The sequence below is a fragment of the Aythya ferina genome (assembly GCF_964211825.1).
Source record: "Aythya ferina genome assembly, chromosome: 4".
NCBI classification, from domain to species: domain Eukaryota; kingdom Metazoa; phylum Chordata; class Aves; order Anseriformes; family Anatidae; genus Aythya; species Aythya ferina.
Genome location: NC_140300.1, coordinates 2,758,674 through 2,782,717, shown reverse-complemented (window position 1 = coordinate 2,782,717; position 24,044 = coordinate 2,758,674). Strand labels below are relative to the sequence as shown.

General features: G+C 48.2%; 1 protein-coding gene across 9 annotated transcripts in view; it reads right to left on the bottom strand.

Annotated features, from left to right (window-relative positions):
* Positions 1–24,044, bottom strand: part of SLC4A11 (solute carrier family 4 member 11) — a 133,212-nt gene that overhangs the window by 84,319 nt on the left and 24,849 nt on the right. Inside the window, exon 1 of one of the 9 annotated variants that reach the window (XM_084517784.1) lies at positions 12,537–12,692. The exons of 2 other annotated variants lie outside the window; for them this stretch is intronic. Coding sequence is in view for 4 of the 7 variants with exons in the window: in XM_084517776.1 (XP_084373902.1) it covers positions 1,896–2,121 (226 nt within the window). In the remaining 3 variants the exon portion in view is untranslated. Of the gene's footprint in view, positions 1–799; positions 924–1,895; positions 2,251–6,305; positions 6,502–12,536; positions 12,693–24,044 lie in introns of those variants that run through there. 6 more of the 9 variants (XM_084517782.1, XM_084517781.1, XM_084517776.1 and 3 more) reach the window with 6 other exon arrangements.

The following is a 24,044-nucleotide window of genomic DNA, read 5'->3' as shown; positions in this document are numbered from 1 at the left end:
CGCCTCCTTAAATGAGGCTTTGTGGCAACCAGGCTCAAGAAGAAGATAGAGAAGATACCGCACCTTGCGGCCAGAAGTGCAGGGGAAACAAGAGGATGAAAAGATGCAGGATGAAGCGGGGGGAAGCTGCTGCCGAGAGGTAGATAGAGCAAATCTCTTAAAGACATAGATGCTGAACTGACCACGCTGCATGCCTGACTGCACAGCTGGGCTCCAATTTTTTTTTTTTTTAACCCCCCTCAAGCTATCCAGCTCACCAGCACAAGCAAGGGTTAATGCAGGCATTCCGAAGCAAACGAGGAGCCTTCATTAGTGCCCTGGCTCTCATTCCCTAAGTCCACACTATTACAGCAAGTTGAAGATAGAGCTGGAGAGACCTCACCTGATCCAAGAAGCTTTATACCCGAGCCTGTCAGCCCAGCAGCCAGCTAAGCAGCGCCTAAAAAGCTTTGGAGGGAAGATGCCACATCCTCTCCCCCTCCCTCCAGCCTATTCTACTGCTTCACTTTCCTCACAATTCAACATTTTCATAACAATAAGCCAAGTCTCCCCCAGCTGGATACTTAAAGCCCACAGGGGAATGGTCTATTCTGGCCAAAAAAAGAAAAAGGAGGGGGGAATAAATCAGCTCCCCAAAGCAACATCAAGCCAGCCTTAGAAAAGGCAGAGCCCTAAAAAAAAAAAAAAAAAAAAAAAAAAAAGCAAGTTCTCCAAACACCAGGGTCACTTCCATCTCCCAATCCCTTCCAGCAACTGATTAGTGCGATTTAAATAAAAAATCCCCAGTGATCACATTTACCGGGAGGCAGCAGAGGCTTTCCAGTGCGAGGCAGGGCACAGCTGGGGAAGAGGCATCGCTTTCAGCAGCGGGATTCAGAGCCACATCGCCCGTCCCCGGTCCCTGCTACAGACTTGTTTCCGCTGCACGAAACCACAGGCAGTGCATGTTTTTAAACACCTCCCACGCATTCTCTCTGCTGAGACTGCTCATCCAGTCTCCTCCATTTTTTTTTTTCAGGACACCTGACAGCTTCTCCAGGTAGGGAGCATCACGGTCAGCTCGTTATTGAGATGTAAGGGATGCTGGATTTGAGGGTGGAAGAGACCCAAGAGGTCCCCAGCCCAGCTGCTTGCTCCAGGCAATGCTACCTTCAAAGCTGCACCAGGCTGCTCGGGACCTCATCTCAGAGTGATCTGGGTGATATCTGAGTGATGCCTTCCCCTAAAAAAGTTTCAGCAGAACATAAAACCTCAAGATCAGCAGTCAAAGTGGTCTCAGCTCCTAACACAGCAGGATTTTCTGAGTTTCCCCATTTGGATTATTCACAATAATGCAACACATACAGTCCTGAACCAGGTTAACATACCTAATGCACTTTCTTGTAAGAAGAAAAATTCACAATAAAGGAGCTTAAATCACCTATCCCCACACCTGATCCCTCCACTAACAGTTTGAGCAGCCAGAGCTGAAAGCATCGCAGCCCTAAAGGTGAGACGAGCCGCCTAGCCTCCAGCAGGTATTTCAGGTTTCAAATGCTGCCCGATTCATTTCGGCGAGCAAACAAGCTTATGAAACAAAAGGCTGGCTAAGATTGCTTTCTATTTTTAATTTTCTCTGCTGAGGTTGTTTATCAGCACCCCTGGCCAGCCTGCCGGGACGAGGGTGCAGCAGGGAGCGGAGCTGCTCCCTGGTGGAGGTGCCAGCAGCCAAGCGAGCACCACCAGGAGAAACCCAGCAAACAGAGCGCACCAACAACATCAACACATCCTCCAAACCCTAGGTGCACCGCCTCCCTCCTCACCATCACCCCATCTTTAGAGCCCCCCCAAATCGTGGTGGGCTTCACAGCTTCCCCACGCCACCCTCTCCTCTGGTCCCCAAGCCCTTCACGCACCGTCCACTGCCCCGGTCCATCTCTGTGTCACCAGGCGCTGTGGCCACGGGGCCAAATCCTGCGAAGAGTCAGCGCTCGCCCCAAACTGGCCGTAGGGCGAGCGGAGGAAGGTGAGCCGGGGGTAGCAGAAAGAAGCTGGCTCCATGAGGACGGAGAAGAGAGGAGAGCCAGGTACAAAGCAAACCGCGTCTCCCTTCACCTCCTGCAGCTGGTACTGTTGGGACATGCAGTCTCAGAGCCTTCTCCCCGAGAAGTTCCCTTTTGGAGAGGAATTGATGCAAAGAAAGAAAAGAGAAGAGCCTCTCAAGAAGCTCCGTTCCTGCTGTCACAGCCTAGCAGAGCACACTGGAAAGGCTGCGTCTCCAGCCCGTATTTAAACGCGTCTCTCAGAAAGCAGAGATGCAGCACAGGAAGAGACAAATTCCAGCCCTGCGTCGGGCTGATAAGCCAGGTTTATAATATTCAAGAAGTATTGGCATTACTACAATTCCTTCCCTCCACCCCCAATGAATATCTTGGGCTGTAGCTTGTTGTGCACAATAAGCAAAAAAATCCCAATCCCTGAAAAAAAAGAATCAGCCTGTTCCGGTGGGAACAGCCAGCGCGTTGAATAAAACAAACACACGCGTGCTAAACCCCGGGGACACAATTAGGCTTGGAGCAGGGAGAGGAGGCATTTAACTCCTGGAGAAGGAGATGGCAGCAGGCAAGATGAAAAATAAGCCTGACACAGCACCCACGGGGTGGTTTGGGTGCTTTTCCCCCCCCCCCGGGGGTGAGCCCAAGCAGCAGCCCCCAGTGCTGTGGGGGGCCAGCACCTGCCCTGACACCAAGAAGTCCAGAGAGGAGAGCACACCAGCACACATCCAACCAAATCCTATGTGCACTGCCTCCCTCCTCACCAACCCTCATCTTTAGAAGCCCACCAAGATTTAGGGGGGCTCAGCTCCAGCCCCTCCTCATCCTCAGCCCCTCCCAGTTCTCCTTCCCACTCCTCTGCCCTCACCAGCAGGTAGCACCCCCCAATAACTCACCCCATCACCTTTGCTGTTCTCAGCATCTCAAAGCAAAAGCTGCCCAGCTGATATCTTCCCTCCACCAGCTTCAAATTTATTTTCCCCCTCTGTTCCTGCCATCACCTGTCCCATCCATCCCACCACAGAGCAGCCACAGGGGTGCACAGCTCCAGCCCTGGGAGCCCTTCTGCTGCAGTTCGCATCAGGTCCCCCAAACCTGAGCAGCCAAAAAACACCCACAGGGAAAAAAAGCTTCTGCCCCTGTATAAAGAGCATCAGTATTACCCCCATCCAGTAGCTTATGTCAGGTTTTTATGCTTTTATCCCCCCATTTCTTGCAGTTTCTCTGCGCAGCATCCATAATAAATCAAAGTGGCCTCTCTGTTCCCTTGGTGTCCTACCCAAGCCACAGCTCCCACCGGTCCATCCAGCAGACCTTTCTTCAGTAAGAGGCAGGCAGAATTAGACTGAAGCCCTTTATACAGCCTTTTTTTAAATTTAATTGCAAGTCAGAGCCAAGGATGAATTTAGAAAGGGGGAACAGAAAAACCCACGAAGTTACAAGTGACAGCTCTGCTCTTTGATATCAAAGCCAGCACTGACAGATGCCGAAAAGCCTGCAGCGCTCTGCTCCCGGGCCAGCATGGCACCGTGCTCGGTGACAAGGCTTTACAGGGAGCTTATGCTAGATCATATTTAGAAAGTTCTATCACACTGAGAAAAAGATAAATTAAAATCCCATTTCACTACATCCTATCACAAACTCCTAAAGGAGCCGCTTTGCAGACCTCAGGGTCACGAAACACCACTCAGACTCTGATGAACTTGGAGGAACAGGCTCAGCGCTCCTAATTTTCACCCTTAGTGTGGTTTATCCTTCACATCACTCTCCCTAACCCCAGCAGTGATGGCATCACGCCGTGCCCCAGCTGCTTCTAGCGGCAGCCACAAAGGTAGCTTGGGTTTAACACATGCTGGATATCTGCTGGGGCACTTGGCAGCAGCCTGTGCGTTCAGAGGGTGGGTGACAGCTTCACGATAAGTCATTAAGGCGTCCCAGAGCTGTTTACTTCCAGAGAAGCCCTACAGACAGAAATGGGACTTTTTGGAGAGGTGGTTTGGCACAAGGGGGATTCTTGGTAGCTTAAGTGCCACCCAAGGTGCAGCAATAGAAAGCTTTTGGATTGCAGTCACTGGGGCTTCCTAGAGACACGTAAATCACAGCACAACATTGGAGTAACAAGAGAAAAAACAGTTTCCCCCTTAATGATATGATTTCACACCTGCCTTTGGGCATGAAGCATACACACAAAGCATCACCACACTTCTGCAAGGACAAGGTTTGAGGTTTGTTACATAGGGTCAGCCAGGCAAGTGACAGGGCACCAGGCTAAGTCTGATAACTCAGGACTAAAATCAAGCTTCACAGCTAAGCTCAAGCTCCCTTCAGCAAGAAATATCCAACCTTTATCAAACTTTCACCAAAATCTACTTTTCAGACACAAAATGCTTCTGGTTTGGATTCTCTTTTAAAGCCCTCTTGTTTCCCCATTGACTCAACAGGAAAATGAAGCTTGCTTTAAGGACTATTCACAGCCTCGACTGATTCCCTGCAGGCTTTACCCTAAGTCCAGTCTCCGAGTCTCCATACAGATCTTGTGCCACTGGGGGAGTCGAGCACACACAGCATCTAAAAGCCCGACTCCTATTTCTGGCTACACTCATTTAAACAAGCTGAAGCACTCAAACTGCCAAGGAACGACACGAGAGCTGGCGAGGAACTTCCTCTGTGGTACATAACTCTGACAGAGTGGCAACTGTATGAAAGCCACAGATATTTCAGAAGCAGAGGGCTCTGGCTGAGCTGGGTTAGCCAATGCACCTCGGTTATGGCAGGGAGGCAGCGGCGTGCAGCGCACGGGGTGGTGGCAGTGACTGAGGTGGAAGTGTAGACAGGGCTAAACGCCTTGCATCACCATTTCCTTCAAGTTTCTAAAAAACACAACCACAAAACCAACTCCAGCAGCAGCCCAGGTGAGATACTATGGGATTTCCTCACTCAATTTATCCCATGCTTCAGCTGCGGTCTGACAGGCAGTGACTGCACAGGAGGGACGAGGCTGTGCTTACACCTGGAGAAATCTTACAGGCTTAGATAAAAAAAAAAAAAAAAAAACTTACAGGTTTAGAGAGAAATACTGCATGCATCAGACCTTGCAGCAGCTTGTAAAGGAATCTGTGTGCTCCCAACAGGGGCTGTTCGTGTGCACACCGCTGATGGTCAGACAGCCTGCACCATCGGGACTTCAGAATGATGTGAAAAATAGCACTACAGAAGAAAGTTTTGAGGAAGAACGTAAGGAAAAGAGAAGTTTGCTTCGGTTCAAGCTGGGCTGGGGGACGTACAATCCTCCCAGCAGGAATCTTTAGGACCGTTCTCCCACCGGCTGCTTCTCAGGCAAAGCTGGTGTGCCACCTACAGTTGCTTTTACTCCCGAAGAAACTTCCCTACATGCAAACTCAAGTCCCTGTCCCTTAATTGAGTGGAAAGCCAGCACGAGCACAGCCATGCTGATGAAGGAAGTGCTTCCTTCGGTAGGGCAGCGGGGGGGGTGAGGCACTTTACGAGATAACCCAAAAGTTCAGCCAGAGCCAAGACGCGAGCGCATTTGGAAGCGCACGTAAATCCCCCCCTCCTCTCCCAGCCTTCCAAAGCTGCATTTCCAAGGCACATGGCTGGGGTCCTGCCAAAGCACACGGCTGCCAGAGCCCCTTTTTGCTGTGATTTCACCTTTTTCTTGTGGTGTTTGCCCCACTACCAGCACCAAGTCGAGCAACCGCATCCGCCAGCGACGCACCCGAGCGGAGCCAGCACCGCATGGTGCCCTCCTTCCCCAAAGCAGCCACCGACCCCATACCAAAAGCAACACCAAAAGGGGGTCGAAAGCACCCCCCAGAGCAAAACCAGCCCCAAACTGGGCTGGCTCCTTTCTCCCCCTCTAGTCCCTTTGCTCCCTTCTCCTCCTTTAGTATCTTTGCCCCGTACTCGTGCCCTCTGGGTTGAAGCTGCCCAGGGAGCCCCGACCCATAGCATCTCATCCCACTTCTCAGCCAACAGGCGACCCCATACAAGCCCCCCAGGCAGCAATGGGACCACCAAAACCCTCCCTGTCCCCCAGCCCTTAGCAAAAAGGGACCGCGAGCCCCCAGGACAGCAGCACACGCATCCCCAGCCCACCCTCCCCATCGCATCCCATTGCAAATGCTTCCACCGCTGTGGGGAGGGGGAAAAAAAGTCAGAAGCAAAGCGGGGACACAAGCAGGACCCCCCCCAGCTGTAGGAACTCATCCAAGCCCCGGTGCCTGCCCCCCTCCTGCCACCTCGGCTGCTCACCGCAGGGCTGGAGGTGAAAAACCCTTCTCGCTGCCATGGCTGCCTCGCTTTTTCCTCTCATCCCGTCTTCACCATCTTGCCACACTTTTTTGGGGGGAAACTTTTCTTGCGGTTTCGGCCTTGTTTTGTTGAGTTTTGTTTTTTTTTTAGTTGCTCGCCCCCCCCAAAAAAAAGAGGCAGCGCAGCCAAAACTGAAAGTCCCCGGGCGGCTGCGAGGGGAAGGGACGGAGCGGGCACACCCCGCCGGGTCCTAGCGCCCTCCCAGCCGCTTTCAAAACACCATCTCATGCCATTTCCTTTTTTTCCCCCCCTTCCCCACACGTAACTCCTTATCCTGAGGTTTGTTACTAAACAGGGTTTTGTTTTTCCAGGGGCGCGATGCGGCCGGAGCATCGCCAGGTGCGGTGCTGTTGGGAACCCCAAAACAAGGCAGAACAAGGAAAAAAAACAGATCGGGGATGATGTACATCAAGTCCCTTCCCCTGGACCACTTTTTTTCTGCCCCCAAGAGGTGGCCTGACACAGGTGAGTTGGAATTCAAGCAGCCAGCCAGGTTTCCAAGCTGATCCCTGGAGCACCGCAGTGATTTACAAGTTCCCCCCCAAAACCCAAGCAGCTACACACCATACAGCACTGCTCCCCAGCCTACAAGCCTCTGCTTTATGAAAAAAAAAAAAAAAAAAAAAAAAAAAACCAAGAAATTTGAGTTTTTCCCCCAGTTGCTGATACCTCATTTGCTCACAGCCTGGTGGTTTTGGCTTCCCTGCTCAAACCCATCTCCTAGAAATAAGGGGGTGCCAGCACCAGGAGCTGGAGAACAGGGGCTCAGCTAGGAGCCCATCACAGGTTTGTGGTGTAACTTCTCGCAGAGAAAGGCAGCAACTGAAACTTAATGCCTGCACTGAAATAAAAGCAAGGTGGCGATTAGAAGCTAGCAAGAGGACATTTAGTATTGTCTGCAGCAGGTTTACCATGACACATTAGGGTGAATAGCTATCCTGCCATGAAGGCTGACTCAGGATGTTTTGGTTTTGTTTCCTCCATCTTTCCTTCCTCTAGAAGGGTCTCCTAGCTGGATAGAAAAGAAATCTTAAAACATCTCAGCTTTTGATTGCTGCAGATGTTGGTCTCAAGGCAGTGTTATCCAGACTAAGCCTTCCCCGTCATCCTCTGAATACCAAACTACACCCAGACAAAAAAGAAACCTAAAATTCCCACCTGCCCCCTTTAAAGGCTTATGAGACTGTACAGATCAAGGTAGCAAATACTGCAGGAAGAAGTTCATGCTTATTTAGTACCTAGATTCAGTTGTAGAAAGCAATTCACCTTCTTTCCTGTTTCAAATGCAACCTTAAGTTGCATTTAAAATGCAACCCTAAGTGCAACCTTAAGCCCACAAGAAATGCCCACTCCCACCCATAAATCATCCTGGGAAGAAGAGTGGGGGGAGATCTACTTCTCATTCAATTTTGTTTTGGAGGAAGGGTATATTTTAAAGTTTTTAAGTGATTTGTGGTTCTTCTGAAGCTCTGATAATGCTGCAGAATTCATCTGGCATTTGAAATGTTATGTTAAAGGTCGCCAGTTTAAACCATTAACCCCTTGCACAAGGTGAGCACACTGCTTTCAGTTATATCAGGTGATCAGGAGCCCAGTCTCCCAAGCTGTCGCCTTGCCAGGAGGGCAAAATGCTCAGATTAAGTTCCTGCCATTTGATCCCAATCTGGAGATGATTAGTTTTTTTCCCCAGTAAGTGGGATGCATTTCTGGAAGTGGGAGCCTGGCATTTTCTGTAGGGCAAGCAGCTCTTCCTCCAGCTCCTTGGCAGCTGAGCGGGCAATAGCTGTGCTACACGCAACAGAAATTCAAGGTATGGAGGAAAATGGTCAGAATAAGCAGTCTGTAGATCAGAGGCACTTAGTTTTTGAAGATCAGCACTAACAGAGAGCAGTGCTGCATAACACCCATCCCGTGGCTCCACCACCAAGACCCATCACTGGATATGAGTTCACCAGACTGGTAGGGCGATGCAAAGCATACAGAGGCAATTTTTCAGGGCTTTATTCCACATAAGTGTCCTGCAGAGGTTTGTACAATTCCTTCAAGACCTCCATCCTATAGACACAAAGCTAATGACAGAGAACAGGGCCCCATATTCATTTCCTCTCATACCTCAAGCCAAACCCTACTCCCCCATAATGAAGATTCAGCAGCAGGTATCCCTTGCTGGAAATATTAGCCCCACCACCAGTATAGCTCTCGAGAAGATGAACACAGATATCAGCTTATCTGATTTGAGGCGAGGCACCAGAGAAGATACCAGATATCTTCTGTCTGGCGCTATCTGGTCTACTCTGGTGGCTCCAGACCTCTCTGCAGTCACCACCAGCCCAGCTGAGCACAGCCACCCAGAGGGAGCTGCCTCCAAGGAGCACACATTACACCCTACCCCAAACCCATCAGCCTCTGAGGAGCCTCATCTGAGAATTGCCTCCAGCAGGAAAATAATGTGATGAACAAAGACAGCCTCCCCGAAGGAGGATGTTTGTGATCCTCTCAGCAAGTTATTTCTTCAATGTCTGGCTGGCATGAAGTAGCTCTTCGTACCCAGGCTGAATCCAGCTGGAAGTGGGATTTTTGCTTGTTTTTATGACCAGATCATATAGGACCAGACTCCCCGGTGCAGCAGGATCAGCCACTTAGCTGAGCAGAAGATTCCTGGGTTTCCTCCAAGTCAGGGACATATACCAGGCATATTTGCTTGTTAGTGGGACACGTTTGCCCAGACCATGATTTTTCTGGTGGGCCAATACTGGAGACAGAGCTCGGAGCCCAGAAAGAAACACTAGGTGGACCCTAGCATTGCAGAGAAACTCCTATCCAGTACTCATGCAGAGCAATGCTGGGATTCCCATGCATTGAATCCAGCCAAGACTAAAACAGAGTTGCTCATGGGATCAAAAAAATTTAAACACTACCATAACCTGCAGCTAGAGTTGGTTTATCCTTTTTTAAACCATGCCCTGAACTCCTTAAATCCCTCCTGTGGCTTCGACTGCGACTCCAAGGAAAGGAGTTTGCTCCACGAGTGGGCTGTGCAGGCAGCTGCAGGGGAGCAGCTCTGCTTGCAGGGCAGTGCAATAAATGCTGCAGCACAGCAGAGGGAGCACAGGGTCCTGCTGGGATCCCCCTCTGGGGGAGCAGCAGCCAGGTGGGAACTTCAGCTCTTGTCTTTAAGGTGTTTAAGGGTTTATCCCACCACCATTTGCTTCAAACGCCCTTTGGCCTCACCCCTGGTCTCAGGTCTCAGCCACAGCACTAAGAGATCCATTTCACTGCATGTGTTTGAAGTTGCTCTAGCACACTGGTGTGAGCAGCCCAGGGTGGCTTGGGGCACCAGATTTGGTTTTTAGAAGTTCAGTTTTGGAAGCCAAGTGGCCTCACAGCTCAAGCAGCTGCAGGTGGAGACATGGGGCAAGCTGCCCGGTTGTCATCACTGCTTGGTGCCTTTCCTCCAGCCCACAGCAAAGGCAAACAAGCCTCAGGCAGGACTGAATCAGTCCCTCCAAGTGTGAAAAAGTAGCTTGAGGTATACCTTAGGAGTCCAATATTGTACTCCCAGGGTTGTTCTGCACCTCTCCATGCAAGGGAGGCTCACCCAAACAGGAGACAGGACCAGAGGAGCAGTCACAAAATAAGCCCAAGGAAAGGCACAGCAGCACCTTTAGCAGGAGGGGGAATCGAGGGAGCTCCCGAAGTAGCAGCACAAGGAACTGACCCAATAAAACTGATGCTGTAAAGGCAAGAAAGACACAGCACTCTGCCCCTTACAGGTGGCACCTCTCCAGGCTCACATTCACAGCTAAGAAGAGAGCTGGCCACATCTGGCAGGAGGAGACACCAGTTATCATCAAACAAGAGGCACACAAATGCTCATTCCTTTGTCTCCCTCCTGCAGATCCATTTTCTTACAGCTCCTCGAGCAGTTCTAGCTCTCTCCTGCAGGCACTCGGAGCCTGCAAGGACCAGGGCTGGCGCTGAGGCCAGCAGCTGCTGGGAAGGTCAGGCTCCTGTAATGCAGATTGCACCCAGATGGTGATTTCCTCCTGGCACCGGTAGGAGCTGGGGAAAGCAGCCAGCCTCCCCAGCAGGCTCTGCCAGAGCCAGAGGCAGAGACTCCCTGGCAAAAAAGTCACACCAGCATGCAGGTTTTATTAGGCCAGCGCCGTGCAGCCAGCTTGTGTTGCCACCAAGCAGAGCAGAGAGATGCGAGCAGGATGGAGCCCTCAAACAACGATTTGCTGCACAGCCCCTGCTCTGAACTCAGGTTCAATGCAGTTTTTTTAGTCTAAAAGATGCTCTTGCTTCCAGGAGAAAAGTCTAAGGTTCTCTTGCAAACACATAATGGGAACAAGTCACCCAGCAGACCCTGTTCTCCTCACCTGGAGCTTAAAGGGCCAAAACATTAGCTAGAAATACTTGGCAATACCTGGTAGCTGCCTGGAGCACAGTGCCAGAATAACATCTCTTCCCATGAACTGGGGACACTCAGGTCTTCCCCATAACTGGGACATCAAAGGTTGGCTCCTCACCCAGCCACCTATTTCCCCAAGATGTTTCACAAGCAACACTTGCTCAAGCAGTCTGAGACTGGCCAAGCTCCCTCCTTACTGGAAGGATGGGGTCACAGCACTAAGAAAAGACATGGTCAGACTCATATCCACATTAGTCAGGCTTCCCAGGGAAATGAAGGGAGCCAGAGGGACACTTGGTGGTCCCCTCTAGAAATCTTGGCAAGCAGATGATTTATCTGGATCTCTTCCCAGGAAGCTACCTGTGAAATACCAGTTTGACATGGACTTTTGGCCACAGAAAGCTTCTGCTGGACAATTTAGCCTCAAGCAATCCTGTTGGCTACCTAAATCATAGAATGGCTCAGGTTGGAAGGGATATTACAGATCATTTGATTCCAACCCTCCTGCTTGCTAAAGATCAGGTTATCTGATTAAAGTATCATACAACAACTCTTCACTGGGCCTCCCAAGCTCCCTGCAAAATATTTGCAGAAGGCAGGAGAGGCTTCCCCAGGGAAATGCCAAGGAAACACCTAACCTAAAAGCCTAACCTAAGTCTCACCCAGACCTCATAACCCTGCCACCACACACCAGACATCATCCCAAGGCTTTCCACCACCCTTCAGTCAGTAGGGAAGCTCAAGAGGGCAAGGAAGATGTGAACAGAGCAGCTCAGAGAGGAGCAACAGCACATGCATTTGCAGAGTTCACCACTCCTAGAGCTACGGTCTGTCCTCCAGCACCTGAGCAGGTTCCACCCAAGGGAAAAAACTGGAGCCAGCATTTGAAGGAATGATGCTTACTGCTACTCCAAACCAGCTCTATGCCCTAAGTATGGTGCTGTAAGCTGCTGGTGGGGAACTGGATTTAACTCCAGCCTGACACCAACACCGGAGAGTCATTTTTACCTTTTTATGACAATTAAGGGGCATTTCCATGGAGCTTACTGAAGCACATCTCCACTTCATGGCTCATTAACAACAGGACACCACATCTCTGCCTGGACCATTGCTCCCCAGACCCCATAGCAAGCAGCAAGCAGGGACCAGAGAGCGAGTAACCAGCAGGGGCCAGCCTGGGCTCCATCTCCCTCCTGCCAGCACAGGCAGAACAGACATCCCATCCTTACAGGACATGGCACACACTGGCATAGCAGGACTGCTGAGATCCAGCCGCTGAAGTCTCTTAAGAGGTGACAATAAAGATGTTTTTTTCATTCTTTGCTTTCTACATGAGGAAGATTGTGGGAAAGTGACACCCCCTTAAACATTACAGCCATGTAACGAGTCCTGCTAGCCTCAGAAGGTCCCAGGCAGAGATAAACACACAATAGCTTCATACACAGCCACAGCTGAATAGCTGAGTTCAGCCTCAGTTTAGCCTCAGAGCATTAGGAGATTGTTGGTTCCAGTAGAGAAGACACTCACCAGCCTCTTTTTTTGTGTGCAAGAGCACAATTTAGAGAAGAAACCCTCAGTAGAAACCCAGTCCAGCCACTGGCAACCCAGCCTCCCCTCTGCACTGAGCAGCAACTCAAACAATGTGAATATTTTCACTACTGCTGGAGGCAACGTGCTGGCGATAAGGAGTTTAGCGTGGCATTTATTTAGTTATTTTCAGAACACTAATGGATTTAGAAATAAATGATGGTCCTTACCCAAGACTCAGCTGAACATGTTATGAAGCCCAAAGAACAGACCAGAGCAGCAGATCCAGATGATGTCATGTAATAGAGCAATAAAGAATTACACAACTGAAGGCAACAGATAAAAAACAGGAACACTCAGCAACACCGAAAGGCTTGATGAAGAATAGCCTTAAATCTTAGCTATGCACACTCGCAAAGCCCCTTGCCTAACATCCACTTAGATCACGCTACATCTACGGACGTAAATATTTACCTGAAGCCTTCAAGGCCAGGAAGAGGAGGGCACCAGGCACTGGTGCAGATTCATACCAAGCAAAAGCACACAGGAAGCAGTAGAGAAGAAAACAAGACAGATCAAGCCCAACATTTCCCAGGCAAAGTCACTTTTAACAGACTCAGCAGCAGGTTCACGAGGGCTCGCAGCACACAGCAACTGGTAGTCAAGAGCAACTGGGACCATTTTTAAACAAGGCTAAAACCCCCACTTCTGACATGAAAAAGGATCATATGCTGGGATGCGGTTCTGAAGATTCTTCACACTTTGGGACGAAGACTTTCATCTCCCTGAGCAGATACAATTGCTGGCAGCAAACACACAAGGACAGGAAAAAAAAAACCTCAAGTTCCACAACAGGCTTCAAAGCCCTGTAGTGTTTTTACTCGCTGCTAAAACAGATTCGCAGTTTGCTATGCTTAATTAAATTTGAGTTGCATGAAAAGCCTCTCGCTTCTCCTGGAGGTGCCACCCTCCCCCAGCAGTGTGACAGTAGCAGGCATGCACTGGTTTTCTGATTCAAGTGACTACAGTTTGGCACCGCCAGCTTTGACACTGCACAGACTGGATTCAGAGCTGGGTATCTGGTAAAGCAATGTAGTAGTAGAGGCATTTTAAGGAATATGTCAAGTACGAGAAGGCAGTTTGAGCCAAGCATGTGAGATGCAGCATCCCTGCTCAGGTTCTCTTTGAGAATGGGCATCACTGTCTTCCATGGGGAATTCCCAAGGGATTCCCATGGATTGAGAGCAGAGGTTTTCCACATATCCATGAGCTATTGCGTCTGCTCAGGTTTGTGAGCCCTCTGCTTTAACAGGATGTTAATCTTAAACAAGACACATGCCCTTGAAAAACAGTAAAATGAAAGTAAAAAGTTGACAGCAGCACAACTCAGCAGTAGAGGGACATTTTGGGACTCAGCCTGATTATTAGGAAGGGAACACCGATGCTAATTCCTGGCCCCTGGAGAGACTGAAGAGCCTCTTGGCCAGCCACATACAAGAGTTTAAGGTAAAGATACAAAGCCCTGTTAAAACACAAACCTTATGCATAAGTGATCAGATGAAGCCAAGCTAACTGGAGAGTTCATTCTCAGCCCTGGACAAACCATTTTGAGGCTCTGCCTCCACACCATTAGCACCAACATGACCTACAGGCTACAATAAGGAAACAGGGATCAGTTTTCCCCACTATTAAGGAACATCTACAGGGTTTACTAAGGCACCTCAATGGCACAGATAGCTGCTAAAAGTTTTTTTTTTTTTTTCCCCCATTTTAATTTGGTAAAAGTCTAGAGCTGTCTACTTTGCAACCTTCTACTCCCACTAGGAAATGTAGGTGACCAAAATGTGCCTCCAGGACAGGCCTAAGGATGTCTTAGCCACCTTCACCACCCTCCTCAGGAAGAGACACAGAGCAGTCAGATAGCATTCATCTCCTTAAGAGCTGCTTGAGCTTAATTAAAAATCCATCCCATTCCAGCCCTACAGATGTGGGATAGGAATTCTCCCACTTACCACTGAGCCTTTCAGAGCTAATTAGAGCATGAAAGCAGTAGCTGGGTATGCACATACTGAAGCACAGGCCATTAAAATAGTACTCATTAATCAAAGACTTAATCAGCTGCTGGAAGATCAGTGGCATAATAGACTGCAGAAGCCACTGCCTGAAGACACTCACAGCTTTGCCTTATTTCCATGTGCAGGCAGATGTGGTTGCAGACCATCACTGACTGTGGGTTTACAGCATTTCACCCTCCCCATCACTCTGACATAAACACCAGCAGCGCCTCTCAACAGCAAACCCAAGATTTGGAAACCCAGCTCCCAAAGTTACCTTCCCTACTGCCAGATTAAACAAAACCAAGCCCTTTTGATGTTAAAAGCCCAGCTGACCCAAATATGCAAGCTGTTAGATAGCACTTGTTCTTTAAAACTAGTTTAGACCAGTAGCAGTCTCACTGCCTGGAGAACTGGATAAATAAAACCCTTAATGCCATTAGGAAGCACCTCTATGCTAGTATAATTATATTTTTTTTTGCAGTAAAAGTCAAATTGATAGCACCAAGGGTTTATCTACTCCCTCTGTGAGTAGTAACAAAGCTCAGGGGGGAACAGGAAAGATGGCTATTTCCACCACTTTTAGACCTCGTTTGAATGTACGCTTGTATTAGGTACCAGAAGAAAAATGCAAATAATCATGCTGCAAAGCTATATCTTAAGGGTAGGTGGGAGTCAACCCAAAGCTTGAGGCCTTCTCCTTGGCCTGGTTTTCAGTCCATGGTTTGTTCTACAGAAAGTTACCCACAGCTCACATTGAGCCAACCAATTTTCAGCCAGGGCTTTCCTAAGCTTTGAGCAAAGGACTTCTTGCCAGCAAGGACAAGCTAACTTTCATAAAATCCCCTCCTGTAGGAGCTCAGAGGCTTTTCAGGCAACAGGTCACTGATCTACCTGGCTGTGGCTGGATCCTACCTACCTGCACTTTCCCCACCACCACACTAGTTGCTTTTTTCCCCCCTTGTAACACCAGCCACACAGCTCCATTTTCCATGGGAGGGCTGTTCTCAAGGACACATGCAGTTAGACAAGCCGTTCTCGAGATGATTAAGCCTGCTTTTTCCTTTCATAAAAGAAAGGAGCTGTTTCACAGCTATCTAGGGTTTCTAGTTTTCTTTTAAGTCTTTGTAAGGCAGAAGGGGAGACTTCTAAGCATTTAGTACCCAAATAACAAGCTTGAAGTCACCAGTCAGTCTACAAAGGGCTCAAGGAAAAGCAGTTCCATGAAAACTTGCAGACAGACCACCAGACTATTTTACAGCTATTTTGTGGCTTACATTTGTCCCATTCATATTCAGAATCAAGCAGCTGAGTATTAATAGTCACCATCTTAAATAATTGAGATCCATGGTTTGGCATTAAGCATTGGGCAGGTAGGTTTAAGGGCTGGAGTGAGCATTTCCAACTGCAATGTTGTTGGCAGAGCTTAACAAAATCCTGAGAGCAAACAATAAAATGATTACAGTTTCTCGGAAAGCTGACCTGTGAGGAAAGCAATTGTGGATAGGCTTCAAGACTGAGGAACTGGAAAAGAACAGAACAAAATCCCAAGCAAGGTAATTTTGGCTGACTAGCAGGAAAGTCTTCAACTATTAATCCAGTTAGACTGCAATCTAGCCATCCTCTCCCAGGAGACTATTATTCCTGCACAAACTGGAAAAACCCAAAGGTTGCCATCCAGCAAACATGAGTGTTTTGTTTTTTTTTTTTTTTTTTTTGAAAAACAGAGCTGGAAGGAAAACAAGTGGTTCTTATCTCTGGAATCAGTGTCTTACCTCTAGTTCTGTGCCAGAGGAATATAAAGTTACTTCCTCGTGGCAGAAAACAGCTTTATATGTAAAAGGATGCAAGATATTCAGTGTAGGATTCATCTCCAAAACCTTGTGTTTGCACACTGCTATATAATCACATTTAAGTGCACAAACACTTCAAGGCAATTACAAAGCTTTACTGGTAAGAGCTTTTCTTACCTAGTCAAGAGTCTGTAACCCACCTGGATAGTTTCACATCTTACATATTGAATGGGCCAAACTCATCCACAGTGCAGAAGGCTTAACGCACAAAACCTCTAGGTTGTGGCTTTCAAGCTTGGCTAATATTTCTGGGACTCTGCCACTTAGTTTTCATTTGAGTTTTTTTTTTTTTGAGATGCCATACTCCAATTTTCCCCACCCTTGCCTCAATCTTCACTCAAGGTCGCAGAAATACATGAAGTGCCTTTAAATGCCTTACTATGACAATATTCACCCCAGTGAGCAGAAATGAGTTTCACACAGACTGAGAGACACCAGCCCTTACTTGCCTGTTTGAGAAGCGCATTCAGAGATGCTCACCACGACAGACCCATGTATGCCAAGCTGCAGAGCCAGTTCTGCAGACAGCTATGATTACAACACCTATTCCCCTGTCCTTTGCTTCCAGGTTTTTGGGTGTCCTGGCTGAAGATAGCGAGAAGACTTCAAAAGCCACCCCCAGAAATGCTGGCACGCTGTCACCCATTCAGATGGTTTCCTGCTGCAGACAGGCTGGCTCCTGGCTAAGAGCGCTGAGGAAGTAGATAGAAAAGACTGAAATTAAAGCAGAGAGCAACTTGACAGTAATTTCCTTCTCTGGGAAGCTCCCACATGCCCTGCCCTTTTACCAGCCTTCCAGCAAGAAGGTCCTGAAGACCTAGCATGGGACAAGAAATTACACCAAGAGCCTGAGTAAAGTGTCTGGAACAGATCTTTGTGCAACAAATCCACAGGAGTTGAAACAGTTCAAACTACCACAAAGATGGGTCTGTAGAAGGCTCGATGGCTTTCTGATCTCAGCACCAAGCCAGACAAACCTTGGGCTCTGCTCAAAGAGGGAGTTTTCCCTTGTACTGTCTTCACTAGAGATGCAGAAGCACCACTCGGCCTCACTGAATTACTCAATATTGTTGGTAGTCTAAAGGTTTTGCTTTCTCCCTTAATAAAAAAAATACTTGTGGGAGAAATCACACGCCTCAAAACCCCTGAAGACCTCCAGTACCACCTGAGAAAATCCAGCAGATGGTATGAAGGCAGGTAGCTGGGTTCAGCTTAGACCAGCCTAGAATTGCTATTCCCGCAAGAGCGTATTTTTACACCCTCATAAGCCAGACAGCAGTTTCATTTTGGAAGCATTTTAGTTCAGAGCTAGGAACAGCTCCTCTATTCGCAGCATTTCATTCCTCCCAAAAACCTGCTAATCGCTTCCCATCTTTCTCTGAGCCAGTGCCAGCCTTGGATCATTTTGTCTCTGAACATTGAGATCTTGAACTCAAGACCTGCTGGGAACCAAATAAGTAACTAGAATCAGGGTCACAGAGCTGATATCATTAAACCAACTAATGCACATGCTGCTGAGCAGAGGATGTCCTTAAGTGATCAAGTTTACCGTAACACCACCTTGCTCAAGGCTTTAGGGAAGGGGAGGTCCAGTAATGCCTTGCCCAGAGCATCCCTCCTGCAGAGCAGCAAGAGTGACCTCCCGCCTCCTTCCAGGTACCCAATATGCTGATCTGCAAAACATCAAAAACACCACAGCAATTCTAAAAGTATATTTGCCTTTCTACACAACATGCCAAGCACTCGTTATATGTTAAATAAGTAGCTCTGCCCTACAAGAAAGGGAAACATTTAGGTGAGAAGTTGCAGATATACCACCTCCTTGGCCACACAGTTATTTCAAGGTGGTTGTTGGTTATCCAACACTCCCCCAGCTGGGTCAAAGTCATCAATAGCTTTATTCCTTCAGATATTTCTCCCCTATTTCAGTCCAAGCTACAGGCTCTGTGCTGCTGAGAGCTGGCAAAAACAGGTGAGCAAAATCAAAGCAGCATTTAGCATGAAAGATCTGGGGAGACTGCTGCTTTTGCAGCTGTTTTCATCCTGGAAGCATAAAGCAGATACCTAGACTAGAGCACATTTGAATATAGGGCTTGCCTGCCATTGCAAGGTGTTTGTTGTTTTTCAACTATATACCAGAAAACAAAGACATCAGGTAACTGGAAGCCATCTCCTGTCAAGGTGTGCTACAGCTTTCTTAGGCTAGTTTCGGTAGCAATCAAGAAAATATCAGTCAAAACACTTTACTGTACTCTGAAGCAATGCTACATAGATTACTAAACACTGATAGCCCTGTTGTGGTCATATTTGGTTGAACAATGCCATCTTCCCAGGCCTTTTGAGTCTTACATCCTGAGGAGGTGGCAATGCCCAACAGGTTGGGAGTAAGATATCCATCTTGGTCCATGCTTCTAAATTAAGTGCTTGCTAGGTTTAGCAAGGTATCTTCACTGAAGTGATGACCTGGGCTTGCTACCCAGCTTCACATAGCTCTACCATGAGCAATCCTCCACCAGACAGCCTGCCTACACACCATACATCTGGTTTCTGTCCCTCAGAAGATTGGAGAAGCAGCTTGTGTCCAGAAAAGTTTGTGCCTGTCCACACCTCAGTCTGGTTCTGTCTCAATAGACAGAACAATTAGACAAAAAAAATAGACAAAACAAGATTTCAAACTACCTCAAGCCAGATAAGTGATATCTGACAGCCCTTGAGAAGTTCAAAACCTGTTGTCTTATCCTTTATTGCCCAAGGTATATGCTCTAACTCAGAACTATTAAACAATTTGCTTTTGATTTCAGTCTGTATCAGAAATATCACTGCCTAGATCTGGTGTGGGTTGAGTCACCGGATTGCTTTCAACCTTGCTCATGGAAAGGTTGAAGTCACTAACCACCAGTGTCCCAATTCTAATATGCTCTTTGAAGTGCTGAGAACACCATCCTAGCCAGATTCAAGGCTATTATCTGACCTTGTGTAAGGTGAAGAAAGTCACCTGGTGCACTTCCACTGTAAGGAAGGTTAAGATCATCAACAAGCAACAGAAATGAGGAAACAGTTTAGCAAGTCTTGTGAAAAAGATAAGGAACAGATTAGTAAGAACTTGGGAACAGAGCAGGTTGCAGACAGTTAAAAATCACAGCCCACCTCCTTACCACTCCAGAGAGTTTCTGGCCATGCTTCTCCCACAAACATGGCATCAAGGTTTTGGTCCTTCAGAGAAAGCTAGGTGAAGCCTAGGGCTTTATGGCTATTCATACATTAGCTTTGAATGTAATGGGAATTGCTGGTGATGGGTATGGTGCAGAACACAAAAGCATTTTGAGAGCTTAAGAACAGCTCCTTCCATTGGCAAGGAAATACGTATCCAGGCAAGTGGCCTAATTTGTATAGCCACTACCAGCAAATACCTGGAAGAGAGCTTTAGCACCAGCAGCCCATCCTACAGGGAGGCCATACAGGATATCCTAAGCCTCCAGCAGGTCTGAAGGCCTCCATGCTCCATAGCCTGCAGTGAATCCCTTTCACAGAAGGGGTCAATCACTGTCACCTGCATTTCAGCACTTCAAAAATCCCACAGCATGGAAACAGCTTGCAAACTGTTCTTGTGACTGTGTTCTCTCCTAGATTTTGAGCCAAAGACCTGCAAAGACCCTTTAACTTCCCACCAACTGCTCTCTTTAATCCCTTCCCATGTGACATTTTCCACCTTGGAAAAAAAAAGCTGAATTGCTATTAATCCTAGCTGGTTGTGGTCCTCTTTGTTGCCTTTCTGACCCCCACAGAGGTTCCTAGGGCTGTTGGAGGGGCAGCACAGACATCTACATGTTAGAGCTCTGCATGTTACAGGCAGACAAGCCAGGTTCACAGAACAGGAGGAACAAAGAGATGAGGACACTTCTCCTTGGCTCCCATAAGTAAGTGCTTTTTCCCTCATCATCATCTGGGTAAGCCACAAATTTTTCACTCCATTTCCAGTAACCAAGAGGCTCTAAGTCACAAAAAGATCATATCACATGAAGTCATTCAGATCTTCAGCAGCTTTGAAACAGAATTAGCCATGGCCTAGAGGAATACACATTTGATAGGCTATTTTAGGTAGGTTAAGCAAACTGGGCTCAGTAACACGTTTACATTCCACTTCCCTTTGTGAATTATGCTCTAGTAATGACACTGGAGCACAGACTTAATGAAGACTGATTCGATTAACAGTGTGAATGGGAGCAACACAGAACCAAAAGTTCAAGGGGTTAAGTAATTGTCCATTGATTATCCTAACATAAGTTGCTGGTAACATGAAAGATTTCTAGAAGTCTGGTTCTTAAAGCATAGCACCTGTGCTCCAAAGCAAGTGTAACTTGCAAAGTGACTGCAAGCATTCAGCAGCATGGTTTGGAAGGCAGAGACCATGGCAGCCAACAAGAACAGTACTGGGAGCTCTGGGGGAAGCACCTGAGACACTTTGAAGTGGCCTCCTGCAGCTAAATGCTTCCCTAGAGGGAGATGCACAGACACTTCCACACAGCCCTTCCTGAGAACAGACTGGACAGGCGGGTAGACCCAGACCAGGAGAAGCAGTGATTGTTTTCTCAGAATATGGTTTGTTGGCACAATCACAGGAAACTTTTTAAATAAGCAACTTTCTTATACCTGTGTCCTTTGGAGCCACCTCCTCAGAGCTGGAAGCTCTTGATAAATTTGAGACCAGCAGCTTTTGAGTGCGTTCCAAGTACTCCCCACAAGCAGCTCCTGAGAGGTGATGTGGGCTGGGAGTCCCAGGCATTGCTGACACAGGCTGCTTTGCATGAAGCTGAGACTCCCTTGGAGCCACTACAGGACCAACAAGTGCAGGAGCTCTCCAGGGTATCCCCAAAGCCCTCCTCCCATCCTTTTTACTTCTCCATACTGCAGACACCAGAGGGTCCCTGACCACATGCACCACCACTAGCACCTTATCCAACCCACTCACTGCACAGATAAATCTTGTTTTCTAAGCTTCAATAGCATGGCACACTATTATCAAGTTGCAAAGCAGGTGCAAACTTGCACTAGGTCAAGCTTTCACCATCTGCCTCATAGCCCACTCAGAACCTCTCACCCCAAGAGGGACACAAAGACACAAACCAAGCAGACTCCCCATGGCTAGCTTTGCCTCCAGACTCACCACTTGAGGTCAGAGTGATTTATCAGCCCTCTTTGGGAGGAGACAAACCAAAACCACATGCCAACTCCACCACCTTGCAACCACCTCACCCCCAGCAGACCTGTTGCTTCATCCCAACCCAGAGGTGGGTTTCCCCCCCCTTTGCCCACAATAGCCCAAGCATGGACCCACACTGCAGGAGTCACACAGGGCTGGGCTGTCCAGTTCCTCCAGCTATAGCTGGGAAAGGGCCGGTGTCCCCGTGCAGGAAGACCCCCTGCCTCCGGAAGAATCTCTGAGGGGAAGCAGTCCCAAAGAAGCTTCCTGGCCAGCCGGGGAAGCTGTTTGTGCTGGCAGCCTCGGCCAGGGGGATGCCGCAGCATTTCAGCTCAGCTTGCAACAATTACCCATTGCAGGGATGGCCCCAGGGGCCATGCTCACGCAGCAGAGCAAAGCCACGAAAGCGGGTAACAATGCTCGAAAGAGCAGCTTGGCCTTTCAGCATCTCCCAGGGAGGTGCCCCAGCTCCTGCATTAAGTTTTTTTTTCCTCCCCCCCTACCCTCTCCACTTCCAGCCTGAAAGGAAAAAGAGTTGGAGATGGAGGCAGAGAGAGAGCTGCTAGTCCAAGTTCAGGAGGTGAACAGAGCAATGAGAGCACAGTTCGGTCTCCTCTGTCCCAGCCATGTGTCTGGGTGATCCTTCCTCGCTCAGACAAGCCTGACACCCCCATTCCTGGTCCTTTGTCACCCACAGAGGGGCTGCTGCTGGGACAAAGCCCATCCCTGCCAGCAGCAGCAGGGAGCAAAGCCACAGCTGAGAACAGCACATTCGCTTGAAGCTTCCTGGCCTGGGGTGGGGGTGAAAAAAAAAAATAATCAGGGATTGTGTGCAAGAAACGCTGTGTTTTATTATTGAAGAAGTCTGTCCATAAGGCAGAACCCAATTAAGGGCGTCGCTTCTGAGTGTCACAATATTCCCAGTGCAGGCACAGCCTGGTCACAGCACTCAGTTCTTAGAAACATCGAGGCAGGCCTGGGAGCAGGCCTTAGGTCTTTGAAGCCTGCTCTCGAGGTTTTCAGCTCTCCAGAGGAAGGCAGAGGCATACAAAGCACAGGCATTTGCCACTTTTAAGCATCTACATCTAGAACAGACTTTTCTCTAGGTGCCCCAAAAGTTGCCTGGGCAAACTCCAGACATTTGAGCTAGAAGAAGCCTGACCTGGCATTGACAACCTGTTGGTAGAGGCCTCTCCCACTAATTCTTCTTTGCTTAGATTTTATTTTATTTTTTAAAACTTAGAATGGGTTTGTCTTCTGCACAGCCAGGGCCACCAACACCTTTCTGCTTTTAGCCTTGCCTCTAGGGGACTCATCTGCCTCCAAGTGCTGTCACAGCTCTAGCTACAGCTGGACCCAGATAAAGTCTAGTTATTGACAGAAAGCTATCAGGCCTAGATAGCCCAAAAATGCATTTTCCCTAGATTTTGAGGAAAAGTGTACAGCCTGTTTTGCTCACTTTGTTAATGAGCAGTTTTACACCCAGCTCCCCCTGCCCACACCATCCTCACACAACCTAAGGCAGCTGAAGCCAAGCTGGTGTCCAAGGCCATTTCAGGAGGTAGCTGCAGTGTAACAGACTGTAGCAAGGCCACACATAATAAGCATCTTGCATTTGTCAAAAATGGACTGCTACATCAAAAAAAGCTATAGTAGTGTTAGAGTTTCTCTTCAGAGAGGCACTCTCCAAAACCCTCAAGAAAGCCACCATTTAGTAAATGGATTTGTGTTGCACTCAGTGCGGTCACTCTGCTGTGCCGGATTGTTTTTGTGCTGCAGAGTTAACTCTTCCAGACAAAAGAGGGAACATTTGGGTTATGACTTCCTTCTGTGAAGTCATTTAATAAGAAAGGAAACCCCAGCAGAATATACAGCACAGCATGTCCCGCTTTGTCCCACACTGTAGGATTCCTGTTATGCACATCTTGAATTTGACTGAATTCAATTGCAGAGGTCTGCTTTTTCTCCCCAAAAAGAATATTTTAGAGAGCTGACATCTCCCAGCACGAGAGCCTTTGAGTGTCAGAGGCCTTTCTGGGCACATCAGATTTGCACAGCCAGAAAATCCAAGGACAGCACGAGGAAGAACCCCGACCACCATGCAACAACTATGCTTTTATATAAGCCAACCAAATGAAGTCCAGAATAGGTATGCAGTTTGCTCCGCTCAATTCTGGCCAGCATTCCTCTTGGCCTTACTATGACATCTGTTGTTTCATAGAGAAATCTCCTGCAACATTACACACAATTTAGCTATCGCAACCTTGCCAACCTCACACATCATTATCATAGCCACTTCTCATGCTGCCTCTACACCACCACCTTAGCTACACACTTGCAGTATGAATTGGCCATCAAATCCACGAGCAGGATGGCTTGACAGAAAGCCCTCTGAAGTGTGCCTGAACTCTTACCCTCTTGGATTGCAGATGGGCAAGTTCTGAATTTATTTTCACACACTCCAAGTTGAAAGGCCATCAGATGTGAATCTGGATGTTTAGCCAAAAAGTATTGCCAGAGCCCGAGTTCAAACAAATCTCAGATCTGCTATAAATTGCCAAGTTGTGTCTGAAGGGAGAGAACCTTCAGGGATTAAACACTTAGTGCCTCTGAAAAAGAACACGTTCACTT